At 46.7% G+C, this 16,520-nt stretch overlaps 1 protein-coding gene across 1 annotated transcript in view; it reads right to left on the minus strand.

Moving 5' to 3' along the window:
* Positions 1–1,424: 1,424 nt before the first annotated feature.
* LOC147634298 (NAD(P)-binding Rossmann-fold superfamily protein) overlaps positions 1,425–16,520 on the minus strand; it is a 29,744-nt gene continuing 14,648 nt past the window's right edge. Inside the window, exons 3-7 of the mRNA XM_086805440.1 lie at positions 10,649–10,737; positions 10,500–10,555; positions 10,213–10,359; positions 2,022–2,147; positions 1,425–1,916 (exon numbers count right to left, since the gene is read on the minus strand). Of these exons, the coding sequence (XP_086661566.1) occupies positions 1,633–1,916; positions 2,022–2,147; positions 10,213–10,359; positions 10,500–10,555; positions 10,649–10,737 (702 nt within the window). The 3' untranslated portion in view covers positions 1,425–1,632. The remainder of the gene's footprint in view (positions 1,917–2,021; positions 2,148–10,212; positions 10,360–10,499; positions 10,556–10,648; positions 10,738–16,520) is intronic.

Consider the following 16,520-nt stretch of genomic DNA (forward strand, 5'->3'; position numbering starts at 1 on the left):
TTGTGATACATGTATCTTTTTGTTCCAAGATTGTAAGTGTGAGGTGGAGGAGGTTTGCTATGGAGATCTTCACGCCTCTAGTTTGAGAGGGTTCTTTGTTTATGTTTGACCTTGTCTGTCACCAATGTTCTGACTTGTACATGATCCACTTTTAACTTACGTGTATAAACATATATTTATTTATTTTTATTTTCAAGATAAAAAACAAGCTCTGACTTCAAATGAAACACCCCAAGTAATAAGTCCACTCACGTGTGTTCGCCCAAGATCTATACGTGCATAAATGTATTTGAGAAGGTTGTCCAAGCATTTGCAATTGTCATCTACACATAAAAATCAATCGTAATCATGAGGTCATAGATGGCTTCGCCACTCGTCACCCAGCTAGACTCCAAACTAGATATAAAGTAAGCCACCCTTGACCTATCATAGACCAATGCAACCCTCTCAATGCATTTGTATGCCCCATACCACACCCCCCCCCCTAGTCCTTACAGCTATCACTAATGTTGTTGGCCATGGTGGACTAACCCGTGTATGGGTCTTTGAGAGTCCCGTCTCCCAAGGTTGGAGTTCCACCTAGAAACTCTCGCAAATGAGCCACAAACCCAACTATATAGTCTATAATCCACTTCACATTATAATGAAACATCCGATCCACCTCTATGCTAGTGTCTAGACATTAAATCACACACACACACACATGGCCTTCAGGACCCTTGAGGCACACCATTGAGATACATGATTACTTGGGCAGCAGGAAGCCACCTAGCTTTGAGTTTTATACTTAAAAACACATGAGTGAGATCACCTTTGCTTTGTCTTTGTGCGCATCCATACACCTAGTCTTGGTGCAAATCCTAAAATCCGTCATTATTAAATGACAACCCCACAATGGATACTAAGCAAGTAAGTAAAGGCTGCAAAGCAGCTTCAATGTGATTAGCTAGCTATGTTTCAACTTGCTATCCTCCACTTCCATCAATAAAAGTGCTCATCTACTTTCAAAGTGATTAGCCATCACATAAGTACAGTAACACTTTGTATGGCTCTATTACAATTTGATATCTTCCACTTTCATCAATGGAAACGCTCGTCTAAATGAGGTAACGGCAAATTCCTCTACATGCTTACATAAGCATCAATGCCATTGTTTAAAACAACAATAGGAATGAATCATTCACCAATTACTACATCACATACTTAAGGTTTTGCATCATCTCCCTCATACTAAAACATTTTGAACATACAAAAGAAACCATTGGCATAGCTGCCCAAGCATTCTTGTTGCTTTCAAAAACTCTCTTTTTTTTAACAACAATTTGTTCAAGGCATGTGTAGCCTCAAGGATCCTGATGTATGTAGGAAAAGACTATATGTTAAACTTCAAAGAGGCCTTAGAAAGGAAAACACCAAGGGAACACTAGCCCCAAAAGAAAATAACTTCCTTCTCTCAAGCATAATCTACAATATGCCAAGTCCAATAATGGATGGTGAAGACAAAGCGAGAATTAACTGCCTATAACCAAATCTTATCAAAAGCAAAGTGTTAATCATTACAAATTGATCTCACAGTAAATGTTGGAATCAAGACTACCTTGGTCTACTTAACAACAAATAAGCAAGGATGTCTTAGCTTGCTCTCACTATTGTAGAGAGCTCTTTGATTTGTTCAATTGTTTGTACGCCAAAGACTTCATCATCTGTAACAGCCTTGATTACAGCATACGCAACATCATCCACACTAACAGGGGGCGCAAAGAAAAGATCAGATGCAGGCAGAGAGCTTAACGGCCGTGTCACAGCTTTGGTTGCGGCAAGAATCTTCTCCAATGGCTCCCCAATCAAATCAAGGGGTACATCGATTCCATTCACTCGCCGCTTCCCATATATGAAGCCGGGCCTCAACACAGTACCTACACAAAAGGGCCAAGTTTTTGGGAAAGTATTTTGTGATGAAAACAGAAGTATAAATGTAAAGCAAGAGCAACAGCAAGCTAGTATAGAGCATGTGTGTGCACCTGTGTTGGTAAACTTGGCTAGAACCTCAGCCTCTGCCCTCTTTTTCCCCGTGAAATATCCCACATTCTTGAGAATGTCTGGTAAATTATAATCGTGTACTGATACGTAGATAAATTTCCGAATACCTGGGCACAAGACACACTGGAGAATTAGCTCTACCTATGCAGCAAAATCCCCGTGTGTGACATTCAGTTCAACGAGTAATTCATTTCACCATCGCACGCACACGGTCCCTTCACTTTTAATTGGCCCTGCCAGCATTCCTATTCTTTGCTTCATTGTCCCTATCACAACCTTCCCAGAATGTCAGAATGGAGGTGATCGCAGTTCAGTACATGCCCCCATCCCTCCCAGACAGGGACCCTCCCTCTTTGTCAGTAGTGATTGGTGGCCTGGTCAGGCACCTTTTCTCAAGCCATGAGCATCATTAGATGGAATGTGCACGGTTTACAGAGCCAGTTGCCCAAGGTGGTTCTCAGACAGGAGCACCCAAACCCAAGTTTGAAATTGACATCATCTTGCTCTTAGTTCTCCCCTGGTAGCATTCCCCCATGCTGCAAAATTCTTCTGGGAAAGAGTGACATTTATATCTCCCCCTGCCTTCGTGCAACATTGAGGGCGTCTATATTTCATTGCCATGCAAGGTCGACCTCATTCTGCGGTTGACATTGTTGGAATCCATGGTGGCTTAAGCAAGATTCTAATCACTAAGATTAAACATGGTGAATGAAGATGTGGAGTAATAAGGGTTAAGCACACAAGATTAAGCAAGAGCTCAGCATAATAGCAATGTAGAGAGTGGGAAAAGACAAATACTTATGCATTAGATGGCAGCCTATAAATAGGCTTGGTACAAAATGATTAAGAAAGTGAGTAAAAGATAATCACATCCAACTAATCAAAAAGTGCTCCCATTGCCTAAAATGGAGTGCAACCTAAGGTTCCCGTCACATCAACCGATGGAGGCTGTCCTTGAGGTGTGGACATGCCCAAAACCTTCTGCTCGATAAGGCCTTCGACCATAGAACGATATTCCCAAATCCCAATGCCAAGTATGAAAGTTGTAACCCTCAACTTTTTCAACCTTGGGGTTGGCCATGTGCTGGAGTTGAACTTGGACTGTTCCTCCTGCAAAAGAAGACCTACTACCTCATCAAAAGTTACTGGAGGTGCACCTCTTCTCATTGAGAGATTCAGAGAGGTGCGAAAGATTTGGTAGGATGGCGGGAGTGAACTGAGAGCAATGTTGACCAACTCTCGATCTGAAACCACTTTGTTCATGTTGAGGAACTGTTCCTTGAGGTCTTTGATCTTGGTCAGATAATCGGTGACTGATGTACCTTCATCCATGCAAGTGTTATCTATCTCACGCTCGAGGTATATCACTCGAGCCTCGTTGGGAGGCTGGTACATAGACTCCAAAACTTGCAATGCAAGCTGAGATGTCTTGCAAGACCGGATGTGCGGGATGATGGTGCATTTGACTGAGAGGGAGATGATGGTAAGCGTGTGTGCATCTCGAGCATGCCACCACCGTTGGTCTTCGGTTTGAGGGGATTCCTGAGAGGGAGCTCCCATTGCACCTGCCACTACCTCTGCTAATGATCCCTGTGGAGTAGTTGGCTCGTTGGGAACTGGATGAGATGGTCGAGGCTCACTGCAGAGACAATCCCCCAAAGACCTTTGGTGACAAGGATATTACGGAGCATAAAACTCCACACACTAAAGTTGCTGCCATCCAACCGGTCCTCAGCTATGAGAAATCCAAGAATTTCGGAGGCCATGATCACCCACACAAAGTATGCAAACTCTCTTGATTGCAGAAGAACCCCCTTGTGCAAGGAACTCCAAGAAGTAAGAGAGTGCTTAGGAAGGATGAGAAAACTGAGGGTACCAAAAGTTACTGAAGAAGGCTGAAAGCACCTAGAAACCGAAGTGCTCAAAGATGGATTGCTAGAATCCCGGAAAGTACACACCGAGATCTCCTGAGTGTACTTGAAGGCTGAGTTACTGAATGAGTTAAAAAACTCTGGAATGGTGCAATAGAATGTAAAATCCATTTTAACTCAAAACTCTCTCAGCTGAAAGAAAACCATCGGTAAATGTATGAACTGAATGTTAATATTTACCGCAAACTGTGTGTGTCCAATGCAGAATCTCTTTGTCCCAAACTCTGTGTACACTAGAGGCTCAAACAAGTTTGCTGCTGCTGCTGGAGGTGCTGAAGGTCATAGCGCCGCCTGAACCTAGGAGAGTGGAGCCGCTGGCAGAAGGCCATGGAACTGTCAGAATATGCAGCAGAAATGATAACCAAACTTGGGTAGACAAGAGCAAGTAGACTGCAGAAAATAAACAGCACAAGAAACACAGAGAGATAGGTGTGTAAACTCTTCTCTGTACACAAGATCCCGAGAAAACTGAATGAATAAGTGGTGGGGGCAAGGGGCCTATATATATGCCCCTGGGAGAGCAGTCAGCCAGCATAAAAAGTGCCCACGACTGCATAAATGCAGTCGGCCAGCAGAAAAATGCCCACGACTCATCTGTGTGTAGTCGGCCAGCAGCCCTGAAGCCCACGCATCACCTGTGTGCAGTCGGCCAGCCACAGGACTGCTGTTGGGACAGTCGGCCAGCTTTGGAGTGCTCCTGCCACCCTCTAGCAACCCTCCCCACCACTAGAAAAAATGGGAAAAAATACGGGGAGTGTGGAAAAATGATAAAACACCTTATACAGGGCGGGCACACACACAACAGAGGCCCTGGTGTATAAATATAGACAGGAGATGACTTCCTCTCAGCTCCTGGCTGTGAAACCAACCCAAGGGAGCTAGAGTGCCGCCTGAGCGTAGCCTGAGGTAGAGACTTCGTGAAGAGGTCCGCCGCATTGTCCTCCGTTGAACAATAAAGTAGCAAGATGTCACCAGCCAAGATCTTCTCACGTACAAAGTGATACTGTATCTCTATATGCTTGGTCCGGGCATGGAAAACCGGGTTCCAAGCAATAGCTATACAACTCTGGTTATCGCACTGGATGACTGTGGGCTCCCTCTGTGGAAACCCAATCTCGCCTAGCAGCCTAGCAGCCATACAACCTCACAAGCAGCACCACAAGCAGCCCGATACTCTGCCTCTGTCGAAGAAAGGGCAATAGTTGGCTGCCTCTTGCTAATCCAAGAAACTGCTCCTGAGCCGAGGGTAAAACTGTATCCTGAAGTAGATCTCCTCGTGTCTGGATATCCTCCCCAATCTGAGTCACTCCAACCTTGGAGCTTGACTCCATTCCCTCCTGTGTAAAAGAGTCCCAGATCCTTCATACTCTGCAGATACCGCAAGATCCGCAATCCTACGTCCCAATGAGACTTCAATGGCGTCTGCATAAAAGAGCTCAACAGCCCCACGGAGAAGCTCAAGTCCAATCTGGTGTTCAGCAACCAGATCAATGAACCAACCAACTTCTGGTACTGCGAGGCATCAACTGGCTCACAAGGATCTGTAACGGTTAACTTTGTGTTCGGGTCCATCGGCGAGGTAATAGGCTTGCAGTTCTCCATCCCAAAGGCCTCAAGCAACTCATGAACATACCGCTGCTGAGAGACGAAAAACCCCCTCTCGGTCTGCCATATCTCCAATCCCAAGAAGAAGTGGAGTAAGCCTAAATCGATCATCTCAAACTCCTTTGACAAGGCAGCCTTCGTCACTCCAATGTGCTCCACATGACCGCCGGTGAGAATGAGATCATCCACATAAAGGATGATAAGCGTGACCATGTCGCGTTCCCGAAAGAGATACAGGTTCGGATATGCAACCGATCTCTGAAATCCAGTCCGAATAAAGAAGGAATCAATCTTCTGATTCCGAGCCCTACTGGGAGCCTGCTTAAGACCATACAAGGCCTTACGTAACCTGTAAACCATCCCTTCCGATCCTGGAACAAAAAAGCCTGGAGGCTGCTCAACGTACACCTCCTCCTGCAAGTCACCATTAAGGAACGCAGATTTTACATCCATTTGATACACGGGCCACCTCTGAGAAGAAGCAAGGGCAAGAACGGTCCGAATCGTGGACATCCGCGCTGTCGGTGCAAAGGTATCCTCGTAGTCGATGCCTGGCCGCTGAGCATAACCTTTAGCCACAAGCCTGGCTTTGTGTTTGTCCACCGACCCATCAGACGCATATTTGGTCTTAAAGACCCATTTGACACCAATGACTGACCGCTTCGACGACCTCGGTACCAACTCCCAAGTGTGGTTCTTCTCGATGGCATCAAGTTCCATCTGCATGGCTTTCCTCCAAGTAACTTGTGAAAGGGCTTCCTTTACGGAAGTGGGCTCTTTATCCCGCATGATACGAGACATCAAAGCATAGTTCACCTGAACAAGCTCCGCTGTGTTGCTTTTATCTCGGACTCGATGTGCTCTTCGAGGGCCGTCCTCTGTGGTCCACTCGGAGGGTAGCTCCGTGACACCTGACTCCCGAAGGGTGTCTAACAACCACCTAGGACCTAGGTACTCGAACAGATCGTGGAGCCTCCTATGGTCGCGGGGGCTCTACTCCAGCTGCTGGCTCAACCTCCTATGATGACTGAGGTGGATCAACTGGAATGATAGACTGGGAATCATCATCAGACTCCTCTGGATCTCCAAGAAGCGGCGGCTCCTCGACAGTGGATGCTGGAACATGCTCGTCACAGACCACATCCCGGCTGACAACAATCTCGTTCCTATCTGGATCATACAACCTGTATCCCTTGGAAAGAGAGTTATACCCCACAAATACCAGCTTGCGGGACTTGGAGTCAAGCTTCCCCCTCTGCTTCTTCGGAATATGTACATATGCGTCACTCCCAAAGACACGGAAGTGCGAGACATCAAGTTTCCTGCCAAAGTATGCCTCAAATGGAGTCATGTGGGGTACTGAAGTCGTCGGAGATCGGTTAATGGTATGGACAGCCATTGCCACAACCTCACCCCAAAGTGGACGAGGAAGATCACGATGCTCCAGCATGGTCCTCGCCATCTCCACCACAGTCCTGTTCTTGCGTTCAACAACTCCATTCTCCGAAGGCGATCCAGTATTGGCCAGTTCCCTTTTGATGCCATGATCTGCACAAAATCTGAAAAATACAGTCGAGGAGAATTCACCTCCTTTATCAGCCCTGAGAGTCTTAACCTGATATCCAGACTCTTTCTCCACCATCACGTGCCAATCCTTGAACCGAGCAAAAGCCTGGTCCTTCTAGGAAAGAAAGTAGACCCACGTGAATCTGGTACAATCATCAACAAGCAGCATAAAATAGAGAGATCCTCCCAAAGATGGTATCTGCTGAGGTCCACACAGGTCAGTGTGAATCAACTCCAATGGTTTCGAAGCCCGCCTGGAAGCCTGCTTCGGAAAGGATTCCCTATGCTGCTTACCACGTATGCAAGAACTGCAACGCCCTTGCCTACTACCAACATCTGGCAAGCCAACCACCATCTGGTCCCGGAAAGCTCGCCTCAATGCATCCACATTTAAGTGGCCAAAACGAAAGTGCCACAAATCTCCGACCTGAGAACCTGTCAAAGTGGAGAGTGCAGAGAGCTTGTAGATACCATTCTCCACACCGCCTTCCCAAACAACCTGGCCAGTCTCACGGTCCCTTAGAGCAACTGAATGCTCCTCAAATTCCACCCGAAAGCCAGTCTTGCATACCTCATGCACTGACAGAAGATGAAAACCCAGAGCAGGGACATAAAGAACACGGGAAGCATGCTTGCCCCCCTTGCCGTCGGGAATAATCTCCATCCGGCCCTCACTATGTATCGGAATAGTGGAGTTATCGCCAATAAAGATGCGACCTGACTGCCGTTTCAGATCCAGAAAGAAGTCAAGGGATGGAGTCATGTGCCTGGAAGCACCACTGTCGAGAATCCATTCCCGGGTATCCTTCGCGGTGAAGCCAATTGCCTCCTCGCTCGAAGATGAAGCATCGGAGTCCACCATCTCTAAGTGCACAAATGCCGGAGTCTTTGCAGCTGAGGCTAAGGAATCAGCACTCTTCCCTGTCCACTTAGGGCACTTCCTCCAATAGTGGCCTTTCTCGCCACAATCATTACAAGATCTTTCGGCCTTCAGCTTCTCTCGTTCTGAATCAGGCTTCTTCTCAGAAGACTTCTCCGATAAAGCCTGCCCTTTGCCTTTGTTGTTATTCCGGCCTTTCGACCGTTGGCCAGTTAAGGCCTCCGAACCTCCGCTGTGAGGAGGGTTCGTGAAACGTTCCTCCTGGTCCAAGACCATTGGCACAAGCTCCTCCCAGGTTATGGTGCTGAGCCTGCCACTCGTAATCAACGAGGAATAGAAAGCAGAATACTGACCAGGCAAGTGGGACAGCAAAGTGATGGCCATGTCTTCAGATGATATCTCTTTCCCAGCTTGTAGGACTTCCTGCTGAAGGGCCTGCAGCTTGTTAATGTGTTCCCGCATCGTGGACTTTGCAGGGTTCATAACCCGCATCTGCACTTCCAAGGAGATCCGTTTCATGGGTGATACTATGTTATACAAAGAAGCCAAGTGCTCCCATATGCCTCTCGCCAACGTCATGTGCTTCACATGATTGATCACTTGTGGTGTGCAATTGAGGAAAATAAACGACCGGACCCTGGCGTTGACACGATCCCACATGTGTGCCTGTGCCTCGCGGTCCTTCCTCGTCGACAGTAACTCCCCTTCCTCATCTTCCGGCCGTGGAACCCCGATGATGATAAAATCAGCAAGGTCATATGACTCCAGCACCGACTCCATCGTGACCTTCCAGATGCCGTAATTGGACCCGTCCAACTGACGATCCACTGGGAACGTGGGGAGAGTCGGAATCTTCACGTGCTTCTCAGCCATATCTAGTAAATCTGCCATCGTGGAGAGTAACCTGAAAGGGTGGGTGGGTGGGAAAAAAATATATATATATATATATATCTGAAAACCTGCAAGTGGCTGTCCAGCACCTTAGCCCGACTTCCTCTTGCACCTTCTCTTCCCGTACAGCCCAAAACAGTCCACCAATCAGCAGCCTAACGCTCCCCCTCTTGCTCAGAAAAACTCCCAAGATCTATCTCGAGCCTAGGGCTCTGATACCATGTCAGAATATGCAGCGGAAATGATAACCAAACTTGGGTAGACAAGAGCAAGTAGACTGCAGAAAATAAACAGCACAAGAAACACAGAGAGATAGGTGTGTAAACTCTTCTCTATACACAAGATCCCGAGAAAACTGAATGAATACGTGGTGGGGGCAAGGGGCCTATATATATGCCCCTGGGAGAGCAGTCGGCCAACATAAAAAGAGCCCACGACTGCATAAATGCAATCCGCCAGCAGAAAAATGCCCACGACTCATCTGTGTGCAGTCGGCCAACAGCCCTGAAGCCCACGCATCACCTGTGTGCAGTCGGCCAGCCACAGGACTGCTGTTGGGACAGTCGGCCAGCTCTGGAGTGCTCCTGCCACCCTCTAGCAACCCTCCCCACCACTAGAAAAAATGGGAAAAAATAAGGAAAAAATACGGGGAGTGTGGAAAAATGATAAAACACCTTATACAGGGCGGGCACACCCACAACAGAGGCCCTGGTGTATAAATATAGACAGGAGATGACTTCTAACAGGAACAGCCGCAAGCGGGGCGGATATGGCTGAGCTTTCTGTAGGCGGGGCGGATACGGCAAAAGGCAACAAAGGCTCTGAGACGGCCAAGGCAGGCTGAGCCACCGCCGGAGGTGGTTCGCATTCCAATCAAGCCACCCCAGAAACCAGTGGCCAGCTCCACACTAGCACTGTGCGTCTAGGTGGCGTGAGCTGGCGGCGCTGAGCGAAGTGTGGCTCAGAATCAGCAGAGAACAGCAGCACAGGTGGACAGGTTGGTGGCACGAGCGGGGGGACAGGTTGGTGGCACAAGCGGGCGGAAGGGGCTCTGAAGGCGGTGGCGAAGTGGCCAGACAGGCAGAAAAAAAAAAAGTTATCCAGTTAGTCTCTCCTCTCCTAAATATAAGACAACCTGCGTAAAGCAATTCATAACTCACATAATCTACAGAAAATGAGAAGATAGTAATGAGATTACATGCTTAGACTTCATGAGGAATCAAAATTTAGAATGCAGATGGCAGCATGCATTGGAGCTGTTGCATGTGTAAAAAGAATGTCAGAGTCATGCTACAACACCTGCATTGCTTGCAGCATTGATTGCCAGCACATTTGCTTCACCATTCAGCTTTTCCATTTGTTCATTGGTTCCAAAGCCGCCAATAGTGGAGACAACTGTTGTTGCGCCATTAAGGAGACCATCCCAATCTGCATTGAACACATCACCTGTAGCAAGTTGAACAGGTGCTCCTCAGCAAATATCCCACGAGTAAAATGAAGTTTGCATTACCTTGAAATATCCTCATATTAATAAAAGAGGAAACCACATACTATAATCAGAAGTTATGAGAGACCAAAAACCTTGCCTGCAATCCACTCAACTTGATCCACCCATGCATCACTGTAAGAAGGTCGTCCTGTCCTGCATTTATTAGTGCATTTAATTAGCTCAGGTCTAACTCCAATCAGAGTATACAGAATGTAAAACACACTACTTAAAGATGTGTTTTATTACCTGCTAAGAGAGACCACATCAATTCCCTGACTGACAGCTGCCTTGCAGATAGCAGAGCCAACAAAGCCACTACCTCCTAGTACCACTATCTGCAACTCTACCAGAATGAAATATTAACATGCGCTCCAATTCTGACCAGCAGAGGTCACATTTTTAAAGACCATGAAAAGCTGCAATCTCTAGAGTTGGAGACAGCATCTTCAACTCTAGAAATAAACAAACCATGGGAAACAAGACAGTATCTTCAACAAGCTCCAAATTACAAACTTCGAAGACCAAGCAAAAGTGCTCTTATGTTTCTCCTCACTAACTATTCAAGCCAACCACACCCTCTCCCTTAAAAAAATAATATTAAAAACCTCCTCCTTCCTTTCTTCCCTAGATAATGCATGTTAGATCTAATCAAAACACACAAAAGGGGGGGGGGGGGGGGGGGCGTAAAGATTGTATCATTTCCAACGGACTGGATGAATGCACCAACCACTCATCACACATCCCACCTGAGAGGAGGGGAATCTTCAGAGATTTGCGCATGCAATTGAGGACTTCTTGGATCCTCGGCCTAGTGTCCAGTTGAGTCTCTTCAGTCTTTTCAGTGGATACCCAACGACACCCGGGCAATACAGGTGGGGATTGATATCTCATCAGAGTAGTAGCTTCCCCCTCTACATTAGGAAGAAGCACCTCTACTAGAGCACCACCCGCTTAGTGACCTTGGTTTTGACCTCTCTGGCAGATACTCCCACCTCTTGCACCTCTGGAGTTTCCCTGAGGCACGAGTTTCCTAGCATGATTCTCTTCCTATCAAGATCAACACGCACTCATTATATGTCAGAAGACAAAAATACATGCACACATGCTCGTCCTTGGGTTTAACCGGGCCTTCCCGTCGCCCGCCGACCCTTGGTACACATACACAAATATGCTCACAAGCATAAATCAATTAAACAAATGAATGCACAAACAATTCCTTGGTTTTGACACCAATTTCTTGGTTTTTACACCAGTTCCTACTGTAGTCCAACTACCCATAGTAGCAAAGAAACATTTCTAAGAAACGTACGGGACATTTCTTACCATTTTCTTTAATAAATAAAAAAAGTGAGGTAAGAGTTTTTTTTTTGGGACTTTAGCCGTTTTGGGTCTACCATTTCACTTTCGCCGCATTCGTGAGTTGTGGAGCTTGCATCTGCCGCCATCGTTCTCCCTACTAAGGGCAACGCTTCCACCTCCCCCTTTTTCTCCAGCTTCCCTCTTCCTTCCCGCCTGGCCTCTTCGCCTCCCTCTTGTCTCAACCGCTCGCCTCTGTCTTGCCCCCCCCCCCCCCCCCCCCCTGCACTGTGTGCCACCCCCGTCCCCTTCTTCTTCTTCTCCTTCTTCTTCCCTCTTCTTCTTTCCTCATCTTCTTCTCCTCCTCTTCTATTCTTCCTCTGCATCCCCATATCATTCTCAGCTAAATTAATTTCTCCCACTTTGCAAACCCTAATTTCAATTTTTCTCCAATTATGGAATTAGCTTCAATTTTTAGCTGTTTCTCGAAATCGCCCCAAATTTGACCAACTCCACCCTCTAATCGCATAGATTTTTCCAATATTTTACAAACCCTAAAATTTCCCCCAAATTTTCTAACCCTAATTTTTTTTCCAAATTTTACGGTTTCTCACCATGTGGCCAAAATTTCAGAATTTTGCTCAAAATCCCCAATTTTCAGCTTAATTTCACAAATTTCAGCCATCTTTAATTCCCCCAAATTTCGAACTCCTCTCTCTCTCAACAATGGGACAAAAGAAATTTCTTGGATGGGAGCAAGTGGACATCACCGTCGATAAGTGGGGATCGGGCAGCTCCAAGAGATGGACATGCATACCGGAATTGCTCCGCGATTGAAAGGATATGCATACCGGAAGTGCTCCACGATTGAAAGCCCATCTCTTGAACATCTCGAGGGAAGGTGTTGCCATATGCAGCATTGACATTCCAGACGACACCATTGTGATATTGGGCGGAGATCCGGAGGCAATTCGGCGAGCAAAAAGAGCTCGCCCCACGAAATTCAACAAGATGCTAAGACGAGCAACCCCCTTCTGCTGCAGACTCATCTCCTACCTCACCTGCCGGTCCAACCTCTCAAGGATCTCACCCTGCCACAAGCAATGTGTCTCAACCCGCTAGCTCGCATCGTATTCCTACCATCTCTATGGCAAAGGGAAGGCAAGGGGCTTTGTAGAAAAGTTGGTCTAAACTACAACATGATAAAGCAAGAAGATCAGTTAGGCAATACTTTTTTTAGTACAATGTTGCCTTTGATCATGCACGAAAGCCAACTTTCACCAATATGCTGAAAGCAATAGCAGAGGTGGGTCCAAGCTTCAAGCCTCCATCCTACGAGACATTGCGCACAAAGGAGTTGAGAGAGGCAGTGGCAGACATTGAGAGGGAGTTGGAGCCCTTCACGGCTCCATGGGTGAAGTATGGGTGTTGTCACATGCACACCCATCAGGTGTACTGGTGGCATGGCATCATTAAGATCGTTTCTCTAATTTCTGAGCTTTGATAGGATTTTCTATAATTTTCAGGATGCTTGAGATCAAACATTTATGGCAGGATAGGTGGGATTGGTTTCAGCAGCCAATCCATGCCGTCACCCACATCCTCCATCCCCTTTGGAGGAGGAGCAACGCCCAAAGGCATGATAATGAGCTCAACTCAAGATGGTCAGATTACCTTTGCAAAATCGAGGAAAATCCTATAATGTAGGATATTTTGGAGGGTCAACTTGTAGATTTCAGGGATCCACTCAATCATCCCTTTGGGAGCGCAAGGGTTGGCGTTCGAGAAGCTCATCTCAAGCCAGTTACTTGGTGGGAAAAGCATGAAAATTCAACTCTACAATTGCAGCGCTTAGCTTGAAGAGTTCTCTCACAAGATTGCTCATTTGGAGCTTGTGAGAGAAATTGGAGTTTGTTTGCAGCCATCCACACCGAGAAACAAAATTGTATGTCTCCTACACAACTCAAGCGCCTCGTGTTTGTGTACTCCAACTTGAGGCTTCTTCGAAAGAGGCAACACACTAATGGCCCAAATGAGATCAACCCTGACTCTTTCAAGGTTGAGATTCGATTGGCAGAGTTGGTGCATCCGGCTCATGAGGATGAGGAGGTATGGGCCTTGCTTGCTACAGAGAGAGCACAACTTCCACATCAAACTAGATCACATACAACACAGTTGCTCCTTTTGGATACAACTTGGACAACAACCCTTGAGTTCTAGAATACTCAATTCCCTGCAGTGGAAAGTCCTTTGTTCCTGGTTCCTTGGATGTCAAAATACAAAGGCCGGTGACATCCCATCGGCTTATAATCAGTTATCCTCAACTCAAAGGCTTCCTAATATGCCTATAAAACCTATGGATACTCCACAAAGAAGTTCTCATCCATCCAATTCGCATCCATAGCTGAATAATTCTTGAACTTGACAAGGTACTTTCTAGTAACCTTAGCATGCAATCCCCTTCTTTCCTTATGAAAGACATAAAACAATCTGCTCTGGTTGAAGAACTTCCTCTAGCTCTTCACCTTCTCGTGGATCCTTGTTCACTAGTTTCAAAGACTCGGAACCCTTATAAGCTCTTAGGAGACTTACATGAAGAGCATTGTGAATCCTTCAATGACCGCATAATGCTATATATACCTAGATGAATCCAGGAACATGCCCAAATTCACCTTTTAGAAACATGCATGTTATATACTCATGGTAGTCAACCCACAAGACTATATAACTATCAACTCCATTATGCATAGTATGGACTAGATACTACGACATCCCCACTACCGGATAATGCTAGTCTGAAAGCCACATCGTTGATCTTTTCCAATATTTGGAAAGGTTCATAGTACCTGTTGGACAACTTAGGATAAACCTTCTCTTTGCCCTTCTTCTTGTGAAGCCTTGCTTTCTCAAACTTCAACAATACCTAATCACCTTTCCTGTACTACTCCACCGGCCTTCTATGCTTATCCACAACCTTTTTCTGCTTAGCCCTTGACCTCTCTATGGCTGTCTGCACTTGTGCAAAAGCCGTATCCAAATCTGTGACATACTCGTGTGCTGCAAAGATCAGTCCTTAGAAGTGGTGGTAGTACAATTTTTCCATAAACAACCTCAAATAGTGCCTTTCTTGTGGAAATATGCACTGTGTTGTTATAGGCAAACTCTGGAAGATACTTCTCCCACTCCGTTTTCTATGCTGCCACATAGCACTTTAACAAATCCAATTCGGCTGAATTTGCTCTCTCACTCTGGCCATCCGTCTATGGATGATACCATAGTTGTTACGAGACGCACCTCTAACCATTAGAGGCGTTCGAGTCTGAGGTGTTTGGGCATAGTTGATTTTCTTTTTTTGACCGTTTCTCGATTCTGCCTGTTTCTAACCGTTTGGGATTTGCCCGTTTCTGTCTGTTTGAGTCTCTAGCCCCTCTAAGCTCTCAAGACTCACACACACTCTCTCAAGTCTCGAGTCTCGACCTCTCTCATACACACTCTCTCTCCCTCCCTTAAGGCTTAAACCTTGCTCGAGGCAGCCCCTCTCACACACACTCTGTCACTCTCTCTCCCTCTGGTCATACACACCCAAGTGACACCTGCACTCTCCCTCGGGCCTCCCTCAAGGCTCTCTCTCTCTCTCTCTCTCTCTCTCTCTCTCTCTCTCTCATACACACACACTCTCTCGATAACGGGATGGGGAGATGGCCTCAGTCAGGAGGACTTACATGCTTTCCACATGGAGGTGGAAGTAGCACAGTGGATTACATCCTAGGCTCCCGGGAGACGGCTCAGCTCATACATGATTTCTCAGTGCCCCCCATACCCATTGGAGCTGATCACACATACTTATCTTTCACCATGATAACCACCCCCCACCACAGCACCCACCTCCACCCATCACACCACTGTCCGCTTCACTCATGACTGTGATCACATATATCAAGATACCCTTTACCATGGTCTACTTGACATGGATCCCACGGCACCTCTGGAGATACTCACATCACAGTCGACTGATCTACTCCACTCCTCTACCATTGCCAGCTTCCCTCATACCACCCATACCCCCTCTAAAGCTAAAGTAGGGATGATGCCCCAGAATGGGTGGTACGATGACGAGTGTTGTGAGACTCGTGCTCGCCTCAAACGACAGAAAGAACTAGGGGAGATCTCTGAGGGTGAAGCTCAAAGATTAAACCAAGCTCTAACTCGTCAGAAGAGGAGGAAACACAAAATCGAACAATATTGGGAGTTGTACCAACTATTCTTGAGCATTAACTTGAAAGAAAGTTGGAGGCAGTTTCGTGAGCCACGACCACCCACACCCATCACTGATCCGACCACCTGGCATGATTATACCAAGTCCCTCTACCATGTACCAGATCAGCCCATGTTAACCTCTCCACCCGATCTTCGACCCACAACCTCTACTTTTTTCACTTCGAGTATGGTATAGAAAGCTCTTAAGAGGCTACATCATGGGAGATCTGCAGATCATACAGGGATACGAGGTGAGCACTTCTCTTATGCCTCTTACCACCATAGCTCCTTTCCTTGCACATCTCTTCAACAGGGCACTTGTAAAGGGCTTCCCACACACAAGGAGCATGAATATCAATTACCCCCATTCACAAATCAGGTGACCCGATGGACCCCGGGAACTACAGGACTTTCATGGTTGGCCATATTATGGCCAAGATATATGGATCAGTACTTGAGACAGCACTCAACTCTCTAGCCGAGAGGGAGGGTCTTCGTGCTCCAGCACAAGCTGCGTCCCGCAGTAACTTCTGCACACTGGATCATATCTTCACCTTGAGGAGCC

Source organism: Cibotium barometz, chromosome 11, assembly GCF_041138505.1.
Source record: "Cibotium barometz isolate CiBa-2024 chromosome 11, ASM4113850v1, whole genome shotgun sequence".
Classification (NCBI taxonomy): Eukaryota; Viridiplantae; Streptophyta; class Polypodiopsida; order Cyatheales; family Cibotiaceae; genus Cibotium; species Cibotium barometz.